Source organism: Theobroma umbraticum, unplaced genomic scaffold (genome assembly GCF_002168275.2).
Source record: "Theobroma umbraticum cultivar Fairchild unplaced genomic scaffold, ASM216827v3 scaffold_51.0, whole genome shotgun sequence".
In the NCBI taxonomy this organism is placed as follows: Eukaryota; Viridiplantae; Streptophyta; class Magnoliopsida; order Malvales; family Malvaceae; genus Theobroma; species Theobroma umbraticum.
In genome coordinates, this window is record NW_018397260.1 from 1,655,398 (window position 1) to 1,675,805 (window position 20,408).

The 20,408-nt window shown below is 34.1% G+C and overlaps 2 protein-coding genes across 4 annotated transcripts; both read right to left on the minus strand.

Annotated features, from left to right (window-relative positions):
* Positions 1–1,535: 1,535 nt before the first annotated feature.
* On the minus strand, positions 1,536–6,191 carry COG0212 (NagB/RpiA/CoA transferase-like superfamily protein). Its single transcript, XM_021428033.2, has 6 exons — positions 4,937–6,191; positions 4,760–4,850; positions 4,054–4,280; positions 3,271–3,346; positions 2,399–2,524; positions 1,536–1,986 (listed from the first exon to the last, which is right to left on the minus strand). Exons 1-6 carry the CDS (start codon positions 5,324–5,326, stop codon positions 1,829–1,831), a joined length of 1,068 nt encoding a protein of 355 aa, XP_021283708.1. The 5' UTR covers positions 5,327–6,191; the 3' UTR covers positions 1,536–1,828.
* A 137-nt stretch (positions 6,192–6,328) lies between these two features.
* On the minus strand, positions 6,329–13,726 carry PTB3 (polypyrimidine tract-binding protein 3). Of its 3 annotated transcripts, none has more exons than XM_021428032.2 (15): positions 13,591–13,726; positions 12,997–13,063; positions 11,806–11,877; positions 11,634–11,710; positions 11,476–11,557; positions 9,974–10,097; positions 9,564–9,628; positions 9,408–9,457; positions 9,190–9,231; positions 9,037–9,088; positions 8,893–8,917; positions 8,744–8,757; positions 7,983–8,090; positions 7,746–7,889; positions 6,329–6,885 (listed from the first exon to the last, which is right to left on the minus strand). In XM_021428032.2, the coding sequence occupies exons 2-15, from the start codon at positions 13,051–13,053 to the stop codon at positions 6,481–6,483; spliced, it is 1,317 nt and encodes a 438-aa protein (XP_021283707.1). In that variant the 5' UTR covers positions 13,054–13,063; positions 13,591–13,726; the 3' UTR covers positions 6,329–6,480. The 3 variants fall into 3 exon arrangements, with proteins under 3 accessions (XP_021283707.1, XP_021283705.1, XP_089639651.1); XM_021428030.2 differs by having other exon boundaries at positions 8,857–8,917; XM_089783525.1 differs by having other exon boundaries at positions 8,857–8,917; positions 12,997–13,135; positions 13,591–13,667.
* Positions 13,727–20,408: the final 6,682 nt, after the last annotated feature.

Sequence of the window (20,408 nt, forward strand, 5' to 3'; positions counted from 1 at the left end):
TCGATTAGGTCTTATTGACTTCTATTTGTAAATTACGGGGTGTTACAAGCAAGGCCAATGTGGTAGCCGATGCTTTGGGTCGAAAGCCTATGGGGAGTTTAGCCCATATCACCATTGGTAAGAGACCCTTGGTGAAGATGGTGTATGTGCCAAATTTGGATGGTCTAACGAGGAAGATTCTTGAGGAAACACATTTGTCGTCTTATGTAGTACATCTCAAATCCACCAAAATCTACCATGATTTAAAAGAGATATACTAGTGAGAGGGTATGAAGAAAGATGTAGTTGAGCTTGTGGCTAAGTGTTTAGTATGCCAATAGGTTAAGGCGAAGCATCAAAGGCCTGCAGGTTTGTTACAACCCTTACTTATTCTCGAGTGGAAGTGAGAGCGCAAATCTATGAACTTTGTGGCAGGGTTACCTCGCACTAGTAAAAGGTATGATTCCATTTGGGTCATCATAGACAAATTGACCAAGTCCGCTCATTTCTTACTAGTAAAGGTTACCTATGGGGCAACCCAATCTGCAGGGCTATATATTAAGGAGATAGTGTGATTGCACGGGGTTCCAATTACGATAGTCTCAGATAGAAGTACTTTGTTTACTAGTCAATTTTGGGGTAAATTCCAATAGGCTATGGGAACCAAGCTATTTCCTATTTTCTTCCTCACCAAACATTGTACTTAATCTACCACTCAGCCTTTAAGGGGCATTCTAGTTGTAGTCATCTCTTTTATTGTATGCTCTTGAGTGGTTATACTTAACTGATTAAAAAGGTAGTATCTGAGTGGTTATACTTTAACCAATTAAAATGGTAGTATTTGAGTGGTTATACTTTAACCAAAGTAAAAGGTCAAGTAGTTGTACTTGATCCATAAAAGGCATTGTATTGTTAAGTTATGCTTGATCCATAAAAGACATTGTATTAAACTTGATTTCAATAGTGAATTTAAAACTCTTTAGTGGATATAAAGGAAAAGATGAAGGCAAGGAGACCAAACTTCTGTAAAAATCATTGTGTTGATTTTCTTTCTCTTTTTTCACAAACTAATTTGTGCACTTAATTTCTCTTTTTTTCACTTATTTCAAAAAGACAACTTTTTATTTAAGCAAACGTATTTTCTCAAAAATTTGAAAGAAATTTCAAAATATACAAAACATTCTAATTCATTCCCTCTCTTGAAATTGTCCATAATAAGCTTATTACACTAGCATTGTGTATCTAAGTGTTGTATTGAATCTTGAGTATATCTATGCCAAGGGTATTTGTTTGATCTTATTAGCAACCAGATATATCATATTGATGTGTTGTATCTTTTTCACAAGAGAGGACCTGGACATGTCAGAGCTCTTATGTCCTGCATGTGCCAAACTGTATCACTACCACGCAAGATTAGGTTTTTTTAACCAAATTTCATTAATGAATACGTTCATGATGCTTTTAAAAAGAGAAATCAACAGAAAGCTAAGATGATGAAGTTTAATCGACTAAGTTAAATGGTTAATAGACTTATAAACAACTCTAGAGAGCTCAAGTAAGATGAAAACTACATGAGATAATCGACTAATATTATTAGTATTAAGCTCCTCTAACGAAGTTGCAAACAATTAGTATTAAGCTCCTAAAATTCTTCTATTAATATTTGATGTTTTCAAATAATTTACTTAATACTTTAAGTGCTCATCAAAGTTTTTTTCTATACATATTATAGTTAATATTTGTGCCACAATGTACCCTCTGAACCCTGACGATTTTAAACCACCCAAAAACGAAATGCATGTAATTGTAGCCCCAGTTTTCGACTTGTTTCTTCTACCATCTTTGCCATTTATGAACGTTGGCGCCATCTTTGAGCAGTGGGGGGTAATTTCTCAGATGGACCGCAGGGAAGCTTCTGTCCAGTCTCCCGTTCAATTCTGTTCTTGAGCTCTCTCAGTATCCGAATTTGCCCCAGCTTTTCAGGAGACAATTTCTCCCAGTAGATCCCTGCAAACGGAAGAAATTACATTGATTTTTAGGAGAGACAGTTTCTAGATCAAATTACTTGTAGGTGCACTGCTAGAAGCCTAGACTCTTATAGAAACATCTCCAGCAGAGAAAGGCAAAATTACTAAGGAGTGGGACAGTGTTCAGGTACTTCAGCTGAGATCATTCTTTGGGAAAATCAACACTTAAGTAATGCCATTTTTCCTTTTTTAAAAGGTATATTTGTAGCTAAAGCAGAACTATTTGTAAGTAAATATCCATCATAAAGGTCCATCCCACTTTTGTACTTTGCACTAGTCAAAAATTTTCAGGGCAAGAAATAAGCTAGAGGCTATCAATTGATCCACCCCCTTAGAAATAAATTATGGCAATGGTAAAGACCTCAAATCAAAAACAAGAGAATTTAACAAACCTTGAGGCTTCAGGATTGCTGTATTGGTAAAAATAACTTGAGTAGGAGTACATATGATGTCAACAGGGACATCATGGACCAACAGTTTCTCAACTGGAATGTCATCCACTAACTGACAGTCATGCACTGTAATGAGTAACAAGCAAAACATAAACACAGAATGCAACAAACAAGGTGGGAAAATTGTCAAATAACTAGTAACAAAATTTTATGTTGAGAATAATGTATGGTGAGCTGATAGAAGGAAAAGTCAGAAAAAGACTAAAAAGATAATAATTGGAAGCCAAAAATAACATGTCATGTTTTTGGACCTGCAATTCACAATTCACGATCCTCGGTTTGCCTTAAGATGACACTTCTTGATTGTTAACAAAAATATCAGAGATAAAACAGCAGTATGTATAATTCAACTAGTACAGATGACAGGTACCATTCAAGGAGGTTCACAAGGCCAATCACCTTAGATCATCTATTGGGACAAGCATAAAGAAATAAAGAAATATCCAACAGATAACACATCTGCAATAGTTCAACAACCTACACATATGACATAAGCATAGGCAGTACAAACAAGACATCCAGTGAGAGTCATTCACTTTTCAATGAATTTGAGTGCTAGAAAGTTGCAGATATTTCTGAATGTTTCAATAAGTTAGAATTCAAATTATTCTCATGTGGTTTGAGAATGTTCAAACTCATAACAAAAATCAAGATAGTCACTTATGGCCAAAAACATTTCCAACAGAAACCTGAGGCTCGCTGTTGCAAATTCTACTTTGAGCACTCTTGTGTGTGCCCTTATCATTTTAAAAAGGGAAACAGTTGTTTGTTAAAATTTCTAACTTCAGTAAAAGATAGATGACTGTACATACCTGAGGTGACCACTGGCGTTGACTCATCAATGGCTCCCATATACTGCAGCATGCCATATTCGAGTTCAGCAAACCCCTGCAGCCAAGTCCCAAACTTTTCTCTTAAAGTAAGAAAGATTCATATGGCTTCTGATAATCTACCATCCCAAACCCGGTATAGCCTACAACAAAACCACACAAACCTTCTAGGTTCAAAACAAAAACATTTAAATTTGCAATTTAAAACTCTCAACAAATTTATATGCTAAAATATTGGACCAAAATTCCATCTCACACAGACAAAATAAACAAGTTTCCTTGATCTGCTGAGGAGTTTATTGGCTTAGTATTGTTTCAATTAGTAATAGCAATTTGGGAAGGGTAATACAATTATAGAAATTTCAGAAAGGTAATAACTTAAACATCAATAAAGTGTCAAAGCAATGTTGAACCATAATATAAAAGAAGAATGGTGATCAATTTGTTCAATCCATAGCAAGACAAATTGCCTTATTAGCAGCCAAGAAAGGAAGCAACAGAAAATGCCAGTCTGAAAGTTATTTCTCTTCAAACTGATCAAGTATGATTCATTCATCCACTCATTATTGACTACCAGATGAGATAACAAGAGAACAAATGTTGGCTATAACTAGAATTAGCATGTTGTCTTATACAATGCAGTAACATGAAAAATATATATTTTTAGATGGTATTTTCTTCCACAATGAACCGTAGAAGATGATAAGTAAAGTCTGGAAACAAAAAGAAAAGGAGTAATGTAGCAAAGATAGGACGGATCCTTACCTCTCCCTTGCCAAGTCGAGCCCCAGTCTTTGGATCTACAGCAACTGAACCAATGACAATCAGATCTACCTTGATCTTTTCATCCAACCCAATTGGCCTTCCATACTTTGCAACCCCAAGGGAAGTACATGCCTCATTGATAGTACTAGGAGTTAGCTTAGAGGATTCAAGCACCGAAAAGAAACCAGTTCTCAAACGAGGTTGGGGAGTCAACAACTTCTTGCCATCTGTGCATATATAGCGGTAATATATTCAGCTAAGAACATAAGTTGCTCCAGCTCCAGAAAAAATTGTTTTAAATGTCATGAAAAGAATGTCGGATTCATTTAAAATAATTCCAACCCAAAATACACACCCAAATAAACCCCCTGCTATTATCTCTCTCAAAAGTCACCTTGCAAATCGATGCATCTATTAGCACTTTTAAGGAAAAACACTGCCCATTACTGCAATTGCTGGTAGCTCTATAATTATCAATTGAAGACGAAAACTACAATTCCAGTTAACCTGTTAACATTTCTTCCACACATATATAAAACACATACTTAAATCTTACAGAATCCGCAGCCTCACATGCTTAGAATTTAGAATTGCATGAAAAGGCAGCCGATTACATATATACACTTCCTGTATGATTAAAACATATAAAATGGAATGCATTTGGTTGTTATAGGCATACCACATTCATTATTTTGAATAAACTAACCAGAAAGAGTGAGAAACCTGACTTGCTTTTGAGGCGAATCCGGGTTTACCTTCACACAATTTGCCATCCCAAATACCTGCAGTTCACTCAACTGTCCGACCCAAAAAAAAAAATGATATTTCTCATCAACCAAATAAAGCAGAGAAACCTCAACAGCCTGAAAAGCTAGACTTTTACATTTTTGGCAGCAGCAGGTGCACCAATAAAGTTGGGGATCCGATGGTGAACGGGTCTGGGATTCTGGGCAATATTCCGGGCTTCCATTAAATCCCAAGTCCTTTTACGGATGACCCATTTCCAAGCTTTGGGGCCATCTTCTTCTTCTGCAAGCACCTCCATCACTCTTTTGGAAGTCTGGGCCATTGAGTCTCGAGCCTTTGCGTCCAGTCTCAGCCTCTCAGCTTCAAATGCCGACTCGTCGAACTCCTTAGCATCAGAATGATAATTGTTCCTGCCTTGTAGTCCATAACTGATTGAAGGGAAACGGCGTTTGAGCTTTTGATTCGTGAAAAGGTTGCTATGGTTGTAGGTAAACGGAGCTGATAATCGGATCATATTTGAGTCCATTGATGGATCCCAAGTCAGAAGTGTTAGTATGCATGCATGCGTGCCTTTTTTGACGGGGAAGTGATGACAGAAGGTGATAAGGATTGGACGGCTCAGATCCGAGCTTGAACGTGATTAATGTGATCAACGTCAGCTTATACACTTAAAAATTACTACACATGAGAAATCATTTCCAGGCCAAAAGAAATGGTGTTACATGCAGACTATTAGAAATGGTGTTAGTTGACTTTTGTGGTACCCATTCTTGTATCATATGTTGCTTGTGAGCTAACGTACAACCTGTATGAGAGCATTAATGAAGTGGATGGCACTGTGTTAGCAAAGCTTCTGCAGCACAAAGCTCGCTCCCATTCGTCTTTGTTGCGGTAGTACTCGGCATCGACAAGTGGAAGATGATGTGGATGAAATCTAAAAATTCGTCTGGATGAGGGTGAAATGCACAATTTCCCAGGACAAAGTGAGACACAAACAGTCGCCGGCGCTTGTCAGACTAAAGCATCGTGAGAATATCGCTTTCTTTGCGCTGTGGGAGTGGTGAAACAGATTCAAAATTACCAAAACTAACCAGCCCCTGGCTGTGTTTCTGAAGCACACTGCAGAAGCATAAATGCCACAACTCCAGTCTATGAAACAGAGGAAAGCTAAGCGAGTTGCCAAAGCTCCAATCCAAGAAGATAGCAGAGGAGAGAATTCAAGTTTGAATCCAGTATCAAATATTTCTAGAAGGGGGATTTAGAGAATTTAAATCATCTTGATGACTGCAAGGAAACCGCAATCGCATATGACCACTTAGCCTGGATTACAAGAAATATACAACAATGATACAAAGACTCCCTCAACTGCAATTGCAACTACACTTGCTTCTCTCTCCTTTCCTATTCCTCAAAACCGACCATCATCTGCATAATAAAAAATCTACCCAGACAATTTTGGAAACCTACAGAAAAATTAAGTGGTACAGCGTAGATGCACTAGAGAAATGAAGGAAAAAGGGGGCAAAAGTTAAACGAAAAAGTATCCAACACCATTAAAAGCAATTAGAAGAGCGTTACACGATAAGAGAGATAAATGACGACCTACAACCCCTTACAAATATCCTGGGCAATAATGAATCCTTAATGCCAGTACCATTGCAATTCCTTACCATTAAACTATTACTGTGAGTTCTCTCTTATTGTCTGCAACTGAGAGAATGAAATTCGGATTATTGACCCACCCAGCGAGCTTGCATGCTTGGACACAAGAGCTTCAGTGGCTTGCTCCTCAGTTTCAAACATAACAAGGGCTTGCTTCTTTCCATTCATTTCAAAGAGCTTGGTATTAACAATGGTGCCATGTTCCGCCAAATGATTCACAATTTCCTCTTCAGATACATCCTGAGGTAAAGTGGAAAGATGAATCATCTTCGTTGGAGAACAGCAGTAACGGTAGTTCTTTGCAGCATTCCGATTAAAGCGGTTGAGATTTGAGTTCACATATTCATGTGTGTCAGCTCCCTGTGTTATGTTAGGGTGTTTAGAAAAGTTGACCTCCAGTCGCTTCCCAAATAGCATGGCCCCCTGGATCTCAAATTGCAAGTGTCAGTACACAGTAAGAAGGAATTCTAATTCAGCACCATGCATAATCATACAGGCCTCACCAGACAATACTCAACAGAGACCTGATGAGAGGCGAAATGTCCAACATCTAAAAAAGGCGGTTAAAAGGTTCATGCAAACAGCTCACTATTCTTCCATTGTGCATTATGTGTCCAGAGCCTCTCTTACAGAGAGGAAGTCAAAGAGTTAAAGCACAGGTCTAAAGAATGAGGTAACTATTGAGCTTATTGAGGGGTGAGTTTCCTAGATATACCTTGCGACATAAGAGGGGAAAAAAACGAATTCATAGATGTTCATTGCATCATAGAGGACACTGCATCAGATGCACAAAAGAAGATGAAGACAAAGTAAAGAGAAATTCCTCCAGATTATGTATTACTCAGCCCAATAATTTACCATTTAGAACAACATGAAGGCACATAACTAGATAGATTCAGGAACGAGTGACATCAACCCCAGCAAGATCACTCCTAAGAAAACAGCTCTTCTTTATCAGAAAGAACTTGGCACACAATAAAATCAACAAGAAGTCTGTAATTTTCCAACTACATAGGGTCACCTATATGCATCATATTAAGCAACCGTACTCCATTCAGAATCATATAATTTAACAAGCTTCTTGTGAGAATCATCTTAAATAGACCATAATGGTGCAGTATGATAAAGATACCCAACCTCATATGGTGAGGAAAGAACAAATTTTGATTAACATCCAAGAAATAATCTAGATCATAACTCATAATCAAAGAAATGTTAAGATTTCATTTTCAATGAGAATTAAAAATCCAAGAACTGCATTTCGAAAGATTCAAAAGCCAAACCTTGAGAAAGTGTACTGCCAGTTCAGCCTGAAAGCCATCACCCATCTGAACTAGAGCATGATCTGGTTTATTGCGTAGAAGTTTAATTCTCACAATGTTTCCATAAAGTGAGAACAGGTTGAATAGCTTGTCCTCATCTATTCTCTGCAGCAAGATATTAAATGTCAAGCTTGAAGATAGAGGAGTCCATATTAATTTTATACTTCAAAAAAAAAAGGAGGATGGCAACTAGCTTACATCAGGATTTAGATTGGAAACAAGCACTGTACACCTATCATTTGTCCCACTTATTCCTGGAGGCAAACCTCCTCCAAAAGCGGCTGCAATTGCAGCTGCATTAGCCATCTACATTTCATAGAGAAGAGGGGGGAAATCCAATCATTATATGTGGTAGTGTTTCACGGATAAAATAAATAAACAGATTTTTTATAAAAGCCATTCTGCACTTCCCAACAATTTCACATGGTTAACAAATCTAGAGCACCCATGCAACATTGAAATAGACAAACACCCTTCATCGGAATGCAACAACTTTTGTTTCCATCAAAAACCTTAACAAGGTTAAAGGAAGTGTAACAACTGCAACAACAATGTTTAACATGTTTCCTATATTTGGTAACCCCAAAAGTCCAAATACTTCGAGGTGTGGGAGACTAGAATGCACGAAACACAGATGCATATGGCATCCACTAGACGGCATTATGTCCACAATCCAAGTTTGATCAAACCCATTTCTGTTGTCAAGACTATAATGCATATTCCAATAATCAGTCACGAAACCAAAAATGAAAAGGTAGACAGGTTCTGAGACAACATTTGGCATGCAGGAAAAGCAGATGTTTATCACATTCCTACTAAAACAAGAATTTAAGAATCAATAGAGGTTAGTTAGCAGATATCCTGAGTGTTCCCACCAACCAACATAAGGATGATAATACCCCCAAGATTAGAAAGAATCCTCTCATATAAATTTAGACCATGATCTGAGCAATACCCACCTGTGGAAATCCAACTGAAACACAGGAAAACCAAAAAGTGTCAGTTAATAAGGAAAATGATCAAATAATGAGTACCAATAAACATATCGATGTACAAGTACCAAATTAAGCACCTGCCCTAGCTTCATGAGCTTCAAGGGCATACATACCTCCTACATCACCATACCCAGTAGGCTGCATTGGAAAATATATGCAAATTAAAATCATGAAGGAAACAACAGCAAAAAACAACTACAAACATACACACACTCAAAAAGAATTAAGTTGAAAGGAAGGTGCAAAATTGAACACACCTGTGAGGATCTGCCCTTCTGTTCTGTTGGAAGATTTGGGTTTGTGAAATCCCTAAAGCAAGGAGGGAATACAATGCTTAGTAGCATAAAAATGAAAGTGTCAACAAGATATAAAAGCGAGTAAAAGAGAAGCAAGTAGCTGCTAACATATACCTTGATCGATCATTATTGTAATGAACTTGTAATTCATCAAGGCTGGAATGAGTAAATTAATAAAAAATTAATAATCAACAAATGGATTTTTTGAGAAGTATAATCTAATCTTACCTAAAAAATATTAATGAAGAAGTATAATCTAAGAAACAAATGAACTTCCAGGCCCACATGCCCAAGACAAAAAAGGATATAATTGTTACTAGTTGAAAACCTACTTTGAAAACTGTATATCCAGTTGACAGCAGCCATCATAAATGTTACGGCCCTGCAAAACAGCAAGACATTAAACCTCCTTCCAAAAATAAACCATCAAACAAAAATTAAATGAGTTACCATCCAAAGTGACTAAAGAAATAAATAATTAAATACACCTGAAGGGAAGTTCTAGCTGAGACAGCACTTTGGCGCAGTTGATACTGGATCAGGGCTTGAAAACCTATACAGTTTGCAAGAACAAAATGAACAATGGAGGAAAGGCTTTCAGAAAACAAAAACAGTTGATTCAAAGCCATGACCATGTATCTCAAATGTAATGTGTCAACACTTAACAAGAATCACTGCAAATCACTGCAAACACAATAGCAAAATGGAAATATAGAAACTTCACAGCTTTGAAACTATTTCTTATTATGTTGGTCATTAACATAAATATATTTGCAAAGGGCCCTTCCAAAGAAAAAAAAAATTTAAATATCCAATCCATCTATATATTATTAACGAGTTCAGGAGTCAGCTGCAGAAAATAGAGAGATGGAGAGAGAAAGAAAAACGTGAAGCTGACCAGCCGACTTCTGAAATGTGACGATCTTCTCCACAAATCCATGAGGTGAGAAAACCTGGTGTAGCACTTCCACAGTAATAGGATATAGCATATGATGGATTGTAACCAGGAGGATTCGATTCGGCTGTGCATCCAGAGTGTGCCCGATAACAGCCCGCATAGAACAGAAGAGAGAGAAGAGTATAAATGGAGAAGTATAGATAGAGAAGAGAATAATAAAGAAGCGCAGCCAGAGAGAAGAAGATCAAACGAATAAAGAAACAATCACTGAATATGCAGCAAAAAGGCTTTTAAACGCTAAGATTGAAAAGAAATATACAAACTAAGGAAAACCCAAAAGTGAGGAAAAGAAAGTCAAAAGAGATTTATTCTATTTATTTAATACCTATGTACTTAAGGTTAGTTGTGCTACAAAGAAATTATTACCTTAGATTTTCTGCACCCTAAACTGGAAAATATGATGTAGAGAACTAACAGGACAAAGGACTGGGCCATGTTCTTTTTCTAACCAAAGTTTAAATAAGCAGATCATAGTCAATTATCCACAATAATTAACGCCCCAAGTAACTGAAACCAAAAAGGGGAAATGCCAATTGAACTTTCAAACCTTTAAGTGTTTTTTCATTATAAATTAAAGATTCAAAATTTCTAAAAAGAAAATCCAAACAGTATAAGACAAACTCTCGTTCAAGTGCACATTGGAAAATGTACTTCTGATACCCAAAAATTTCGACCACAGAACGGTAGGATGTATTTCAATAAGCACAAAACATGTCTGACAGAATGCGATGTTCTCAAATAATTTGCAAAGGCAAAAAAAAAATTTGCATTATCAATGACACAGCTGAATTATCAACAGCTTATGGTGCAAAAGTGACCTTCATAAATGAAATCTAGCAGTCAACAAGCAACTAACCCATACCCAACCACCAACATTATCAGTAGGAACTTATAAAAGCAGTTCCCTTTCCCACGTCACTTGGTTATTAGAAACAAAAGTTCTGCCTTTCATATTATGAGTTAATCAATCTTTCAGTGATCCAGTATAGAGTCTCTTTCCACAGCAATCAGTCAAGGATTACTTCTCAATATCAAAGTTAAGAAATAATTACTAATGCAGGAGAAGACCACATTCCTTACTTGCACAGCTTTAGAAAATCAAACTGCCTCAAATTTCGTTCAAGTTAAAGTCTTTCTCATAGTCATTTTACTATACCATAGTACCCTCCCTATTTTCAACATGGGGCATCAGTCATCCCTAATTTTGTAGCCTTAGGTTCACTGTGGTAACTTCACCTAGAGATTACTGAATGATCCTAAAAGTCAAAGAAAATATCAAAAGCAAAAACTTGACAATTAATCCAAAAACTCATATCCAGTTCTTTGCTACTCTAAATGCTAGAAATACAAATTGTCTCACAGAAGCTGCATCATTTAAAACATGTTTCTCCATAAAGACAATCACTATATCTCATTTTGTATTAATAACCAAATTTACCAACCTCGTCACCTCGTCCTTGAGCATTCTGATCCATTGTTGTTAGTTCCTGATGGGATGAGAATTGGACATAGACATTCCTCCCCCTGGAACATTACCAAATCATACATAAAGATTTGAAAATAAGGAGCCCAAACAGAAGCAAATATGATACTTTTATACCTAATAGTTGGTTGAACATTAGTGTAGAATTGCAATGCATTGATGGCTGAAGGAATATCTTGCATTTGAAGAAGAGCCTAAACACAATCGAACAGAACAAAGATATAAATCTAGGTAAGGATAAATTCTCAAGTTTAAACAGTTAAACCTACCACAAGCATCAAGTTAAAACCTGATTCTTTGCGCGGAGCATTACAAGCTTTGTTATCACTCCAAATGGCTGGAAAAGTTGAAGCAAATCATTCTGAATGAAGGAGTAGAAGATACATCAGATAACACACATTTAACAATGAAGAATATGCAGTGCAGTTACAAAGCAAAATCCTATGCATTTTCATTGCAGCAAACATCATTTTTATCCAACTTAAAGAATAAAGAGTGCCTTCTGCAGTGATTGCTGCTATCATGAACCCCTCACTAAAATAATTTTCCTAGCTATTTACTTCATTTCCTACTAAATTAAGTTGAAAACCTAATGACCAACATGCATATTTATGATTATCTTATGCATCATAAGTCAGACAACTGACAATTTTCTTTGTTTCAAATTAACCTTCATTTTTGTTATAGTGTTAGACTGCAAAATCACTTTTCTCCATCAAGCCATCCCACAAATTGAGTCACAGTTTTAAACACAACTTTTTACAGGCAGCACAGTGGTGTTTTTTTTTGCAGTAAGAAAACTTTTTTTCCAAGTTTGTTCACAAAAATCATGGTAAGCCAGCTTCAATATTACCCAATCTTCTGTCTACTGATTCTTGCAAGTTATCAAAATACAGATAAGTCTTCTGGCCATATTGTGTGTCAGGAATTTTCCAATAAACTTTGGAGTTTTAAGATGCAAATTACGCTAAAAATTCAACCAGGCCACAAAGTGGAGTACCCTTTTTACTCACTGTGTTTGATACAACAGCACCAATATTAATTTGAATAAGAAATGAAATCAATTAGTTTTCTCAAATGCTTCAAACAGGAAAAATGAATACTAATATAAATAAATATCTTTCATAAGCTATAAACTTGGTAAAGTTTCTTCTCCACAGGCATTCCCAAGGTGCCAAATCATTCTACCAAAGTATCTTTACTACAATATATCATCATACATTTGTGTAAATGAATTAGGATTTCGCAAGCAATCTCACATATAAGTTCCACTTCAATTAGTAGCTTTCCTTTATGGGAATTCATAGATGCACCAAAAGTTTTTAACTTATTCATTTGTTTGCCTTAAAGAAGCATACACTCCATGATCAGTCAAAACACACACACACACATAAACATACATTTTTTTATCTCTTCCAATGCCAGAGACTTAGTGGCATTGCCATAGAAGTTAAAGTGAGCAAAGAGAAAGAGGCTTTACTTCAGAAATTTCGTGGCCTACATTGCGAACATGAATGACTTTAGAAGGTTCCGCCATATGCAACCACCTGTAACAAACTCATCCACTATCAATTATCTTTCATTGCTCATTTTTCCTATCAAAATTACAAAAATCATGCCTGCCTATCCAAAATGGAGCAAATGAAAACAAAATTGAAGTTAGAAAGAAGAAAAAGAACCACAAATTTCTCACTGAAATTAAGTATCTCACTGCTTTCTCCTTTTTTCATGCTAATTCAGTAAATCTAACAGTCAAATCATACAAAATCAATAAAAAAAACTACAAATTAATGCAATTTTATTTCTAAATAACAGACAGAAGAAGAAAAAAAAGCAGAGATGCGTGTGAAAGTCCAAACACAAACAAACCTAGCCTCCGTTTGGTTGCGAAGAAATCGAATGAAAGGTGCGTGAAAATTTTAAAAGAAAATAAAAGACAGAGGCTTTGAATCTGACAAAAAGGAAAACTGATATTGAAATATCTTGATTTTGTTTTAAACTTTTTAGAAACCAAAGGGACCGTTATTTTCAGTTAAAAACATAGTGAGATCAGAGAGAGAGAGAGAGAACTTGCCTGAGAGAGAGAGGAGGGAAAGGAAAGGAGAGAGAGGAAAGAGGGGGATTTGAGAGGAATCAGAGAAGAGGAGTAGAAGTGTTTCTTCGCATGTTTATTTTGCCCTATCTCTTTCGCCCTAAAATACCCCCCGCTTCTCTCGCTGCCCTTCCCACCTCACCCAAATTACACAATATTACCCAAATAGACCACCAAAAAAAAATTAAAAAAAAAAATCGATTTTCTCCTTTTTTTTCTTCCTTCGTGTGACGTCAGAATAATTATAATTTTTTAATTTTTATTTTTTAAAACGTATTTAATTACAGTTAAATTATATCACAATTTTCTAAATTCATCTTTATCATTTTACCTATTTAAATTTTATAAAATAAGAATACAATTAAAAACTACTTCATTTAAAGTTTTCAAATATATATATTTTTTATCAAACGATAAATATAAAATAATAAGAGCTAAAAATTGAAAAAAAAAAACAAAAACTTTACTAACAAAAGTCAAAAACTATAAAAAGAACTGATATTGGATAAGGGAAAAGGGTATTTTCGTTGTGAATAGTCAAAGTATATTTAATTGTACAATATCACAAGCTCACAAGCATATCTAACAACAAGAGTAAACCCCACGTGACTTTGATACGTTGGATGTGTAACTGTTTTCACGTTCCATAATCATGATTCATGAATCCCAAAACAAATAAACCAATTGCCTACTCTAATCTCACAACATTATTGGAAATATCTATAATTTGCATCTTTGTGTCTTTTTCAAGCACAATATTCATGTCTGTTTTTTCTTTTTCAAATATTCCAAAGCCAATAAATTGTTCCAATCTCTACATTAAGACTAGATTTCTCTTTAAAACAATTTAAAAATTTAGATGAAAATTTTAGACATAATATCTAAAAAAGTAGCTCAATGAATGAAGAAAATTCAAATAAATTTTTATTTTTTATTAAATTTAATTATATTTTTATATTTTTATTTTGAACTAAATAAAACTTTTAATTAATGATCGACAAATAATTAATAGTCAAAAAATTCTTTTTCATAAATATCATATAATGTTGACATATCATGAATGATATCAAAATATGTTAATGTGACATGATAATATAATTACATAATATTTTCGCCCTCCATGTCAATATCATAGAGAGGTGCATGTTAGAAAATGCTATCGGCTCGCGTTAACAGGTTTTCCTTTAAATTGAGAAGTTCTTACTTCTTTCGTCATTTTTTTCTTGTGATTTTCTCATACTAAAGAATGGACGATGCCGAACGAGAAGTAAGAAGAACCAGTAGAAACCTATAATCTTTGTTCATTAATTTGATAAACATGCCTATTTATCAAACATCTCCCAAGAGTAAGGTGTAAGGATCATCTTAATATCTTACGAGCTCACATCATCATATCATGTCTCGCTGTGATCATATCTCCAAAACGGCATCTCCATAGTCAAGATAATTCTAATCTACATCTCCGCAAACAATGGGTGCCAAATCAAGGCTTACCCTTAAAGTCATCATAAAGCTAAGCTCCATAGGCACACCATAGTTGCCGAACACAATATCAAACCTCAGTATATAAGTTGCTTACCTCTAAGCTTTGCTTTATATATCAATCGCATTTCAACTTTACATTTATAATCACATGTTCATGTATTATATCATGCCATTCACAATGCACATCATCAATGATCAAACATAATTAATGAATGGTTCTCCCCAGACATGGTCAAATCATGTACAATGACCAACCAACGAAGTCAAATCACACACGATGTTGAAATAATCAATAGAGAGTCAAATCACGCCTAACGTTGGAGCAATAAGTAGAAAGTTTAATCACGCACGGCATCAAAGTGATTAGTGAAAAGTTCAAATCACGCACAACACCGAAGTGATTGGTGGAGAGTTCAAATCATGCTCATCGTTGAACCAATTGGCAAAAAATCAAAGTCATCATTCGAAATCACTCAATGGATGGAATCACAGGACTATAGGCGAGACTTCTACCACCATCTTTGTTTACCACCATCCCTATAAGCAAAAAACATAGCCACAAGGGAAACCTCAAATTAAATCTACATTCAAATTTCATCCATCAAATGAAACATAATCAAGTTCATAGGTCATCATGCCATACCATTCATATATCATATTTCTTATCAACTATTCAAGGCTCAATAACCTCAATACATAAACAATTTCACATCAATTAACCATAGGTTGTATATCTAAAATATAATTGCAATGATCCTCCATTAAGTTAGGCATCATTGTCTATCACCTCTAAATACGTATCACTATTCCATATGTAATTGTGCAACCTAGTTCCCATAATGTAGCATAGCTATTACCATAATTATTCATAGCAACATTCAAAAGACAATAAGGTCATGCATTGATTTAGATGTCTAACAACTAATGCTTCCTAATAACATTCAAATATATGCAACACATTCACAATTTATTTTATATCAAATGATTCACTAACATAGGCATATCCATTTAGGTATAAACATATCAATTAGGTATCATGGCAGTGCATTTATCATGCGTTATGCATCACATGCATTTTCAAACATAAAAACGCCATTCCCACAACAACCAAATGGAGTTTCTCCTACTTAACAGCTAATTGCTAGCTCAGCAACAGGTTTAAGCCTTAATTCTCCCTTACAAATACATACACAATAATTCATTAATTTCAGTTTTCAAAAGTTTTCAACTTTATTCCAATAATTCAAATGAGTTCTAGCACCTCACTAGCTAAACCTTCAGCTTCTTATAGAAATAAATTACATTTCTCATTTTCAACTTCGAATATACATAAAGTCTTACCTTAGGTGTGGTTAACCAATTTCAAACTCCAGATTCCCAACAATTCAAACAAAAAATAACATTTTCACTACAACAATATGGATTTCACTTTACCTTAAAAATGATTTCTCAAGCTCCAATCTACTTCAAACGAGCTCAAAAATGCAATTAGGGCATAAAATTTTAAGAGCAAAAGAGAGAGCTTTTTTCCTTTTCTATTCACCAATAGGCGGACCGCTCAAAGCTTTTTTTTCCTTTTTGTAAATTTTCATGCAAGTATTGATATATTTTCATGAATTCCCTTCTAATATATCGATACATGAGGTAATGTATTTATAGAAATCACATTAAATGCTCTCTACTCGAATGCATCAACAGATTAGGGAAATCTATCGATACATCTTCCACGGAATGCCCTCTGCTTCAAATCTATCGATATATTTAGGTAATTTATCGATAGAAATCACACAAAATGCTCCCCAACTCAGATCTATAGATACATTCTTGAATATTGATAAAAAATTCACAAATTGCCTCTTTATGCTCTTCTTACCATAAATGTATCGATACATTTCATGAATGTATCGATACATGATGAAATGTATCGATACATGATGAAATGTATCGATACATGATGAAATGTATCAATACATTTCCTCCAAAATGCACATTTCCAAGTCCCCAAACTTCCGAAGTCCAATATCTAAACTCCATAACCATGTCCTGCTTCAATATTCACTTCAAATCAACCATGTATCCCAAAAATGCCAATTTATATGTCAAAATTAGGATCCAAGGTTCCTTTAAAACTCAAAATGCACAAATTATCAATCACACTTTGATGTTTTTACCCAACATGATAGTTTATACACCACACTCCACAAACATTACATCAAAGTTCAAATTTACTCGTCAAATGACTTAGACAGCATCACACATAATTCACATTAAAGTCAAGGTGTTACACTAAAATACAAATAATATATACATATATGTATGTGTGTCTGTGTGTGGATGTGTGTGTGTGTGTGTGTGTGTGTGTGTGTATTATTTTTAGAATAACAAGTTAATATATTCACCTTCAAATAGCTTCAAAGTTATGAGAATAGACAGCAAAGGATGAGAGGAAAAGTTTGACAATGACTTTCTTTTTGGTTATCATAAGAGAAAAGAAAAATCCAAAAGGTCCCTTTACTCTTTAATATTTTTGTTTTTTGTCACAACTCTCAAAACCTCAAGTTTTAATAGCTTAAAGCCTTAGTTAAAGCCACGCAAGTAAGTTTTGTCTTTTTTTTTTTTTTACGTTTATTTTATACTTTTAAGTTTCAATCCAAAATAAATGAAAATATAAGAATGGTCTATCAATATAGATATGCATGATATTTAAATGAATCAAATAATATATTTAATGACAAAGTTAGGATTTCACGTTTGGAGAACGAAGACAATTTCTATAAAACAATCATCCTAGAAGTTTACTATTTGACAAAAATATAAAGTAATTTAAATGGAAAACACTCATGTGAAAATTACTCAAATAACTCCAATTACATGTTAAGTATAAACTAAAAACATTTTTTAACTATTACATGGTAAGATTGAGCATCTTTAATTGAGCTTGATGGTATGGAACAAAGTTAAAAACATCTATTATTGAATCAATATCAAAACCTTAAATGATTTCCTTTTCAGTGAAATAATCAATAAATTTATAAGAAAATCATCTGATATTCTATTTCGAGTTTCACAGCAAAAAAATGCACGTTTTAATATTGCAGTGGAAACTGGAAGAATCAAATGCAAGTTGGATCAATCTGTTAACAAGGAAGAAAACTTTTGATATTTTCATCTTCTTCAACGCTTGACATAACTTAAAGAGTGTAAATACATTTTTCAAAGTCTAATTATAAAAAATGTCAAGCTTGAATAGATCTAATTGATAGTTTGAATACATTTTATCATACTCAATAAAATTATCAGGATAATATTTATTTGCAAGATTGCAAATACTTTCAACATCAAACAATTTAAAATCTAGAATCCAATTGTTATAAGAGTGAGTCTATTAAAATTAGTTGTTAATTAATTATTGTAGGGCATCTCACAAAACAAAAAATTATTGTAGGGGCAAAATTATAAAAATTCAAAAAAAAAATAAAATTATGTTAGAAAAATTTTAAAATTTGTAAGGACGAAATTATAAAATTTTTTAAAAAATAAAAATAAATTATTAATGTTTTAAAATTGTTGAGGGGAAAGGCCCATTAACCCTCTCTTCTTGTCTCTGGAGATATATATATATATATATTGTACAATATATATCACGTAATATACAATATTGATAACTACAATCATGAATCCATTCTCTCTGCTGATGTGTTGTTAAAAAAATTTAAAAAAGCATTCAGTTCTTAGAAGTGGGATCTTTTGTTAGTTGTTCTATCAACTAGGTTCATTGGTTGGATAAAAGGATGCCTTACTAATTTGTTTTCTTTATGAATTGATGGTGGATTGGTTGATTTCTTGTCATGAATGTGCTTTCTAGACTGTTAGATTTAACTGCTCTTTATAAGGTTTGCTCTTATCACCTTAAATGCAAAAAGATTAATCTACAGTCAAATTGTGCTCCTTTAACAAATTGTAGTTGTTTTATGGCTTCCTTGTTCTCCAACTCAATTGTGCTAAGAGTGAATTATTCTATGATCAAAATACTTGAAAGGTCCCTGTATCCATATATTTTATTCAATTTAATCCCTTTATTCCAATTTCAAGCAATTAGTCTTTTAATTTTAAAAATTACTCCAATTTAGTACCTCTCCTTAACAGCATCCAATTTTGTTAAATATGATGATGTCAACGCTAATGTGGCGATGTGGGATGTGCTAACATGGCATGGTACCCATGTGTTTTGTTCAATTTAATCCCTTTATTCTAATTTGAAGTAATTTAATCCTTCGATTTTGAAAATTACTCCAATTTAGTGCCTTTCAGTCATTAAATATGATGATGTCAATGCTAACATGAGATTGATGTGTCGATGTGGTTTAACGACATGTTGATGTAGCACTACCACATTAGCATTAAGGCTCAAGTTGCTGCCACATGGCATGCTAATAGGCTCCCACATTGCATGTTAAAAGGTTACCATGTGGCATGCCAAGAGACTGACACGTTATTCTCTTCTTTTCCAAAATGTGATATGCTGTTCAAAACCAAGACCTCTAACAAAAACATTAAACCACTTACCATCTTGCCTAACATGTTACTTTAACTAATTTTTACTTTTTTTTTATTTTTTTTCTAAAACTACAATGCTTTAAAGCCTTCTTACACTACCTAAATCCCTAGCTATAAAACTCTAATTATAAGAGAGAAGGGAAAAAAAAGCTAAGGTGGAAATAGAGAAGGGAAGGAAAAAATGAGAAAAATATGCTTTTATAGCTAGGGATTTGAAGAGTGTAAGAAGACTTCAAAACAATGTAGTTTTAAGAAAAAAATAAAAAAGAAAAAGAACAAAAGTAAAAATTAATAAAAATAAAAGCTTAAGCATGATGGTAAGGAGTTTAGTATTCTTATTAAAGGTCTTAAGTTCAAACCTTAGTAAGAGCATATCATATTTTGGAGAAAAAGAGAGTGACTTGTTAGCCTTTTGGCATGACTCCAACATGCTAATATGGCACTGTCACTTTAGCAAGCAATGTTAACGTCATCGTATTACTTTAGCATGCAACGTTAACGTCATCACATTTAATGGTTAAATTGAATGTCCTTTAAGAAAGAAACTAAATAAATTGAGTGTCCTTAAAAGGAATGACTAAATTAGAGCAATTTTTAAAATCGAGAGATTAAATGGGACTAAATTGAAAAGATATTAAATTATTTCAAATTGGAGTAAAAGAATTAAATTGAACAAAACAAATAGGTACAGTGACTTCTCAAGTATTTTAATCATTATTTAGCACTAACTTTATGTAGAGATGTAGTTTTTGGTATCC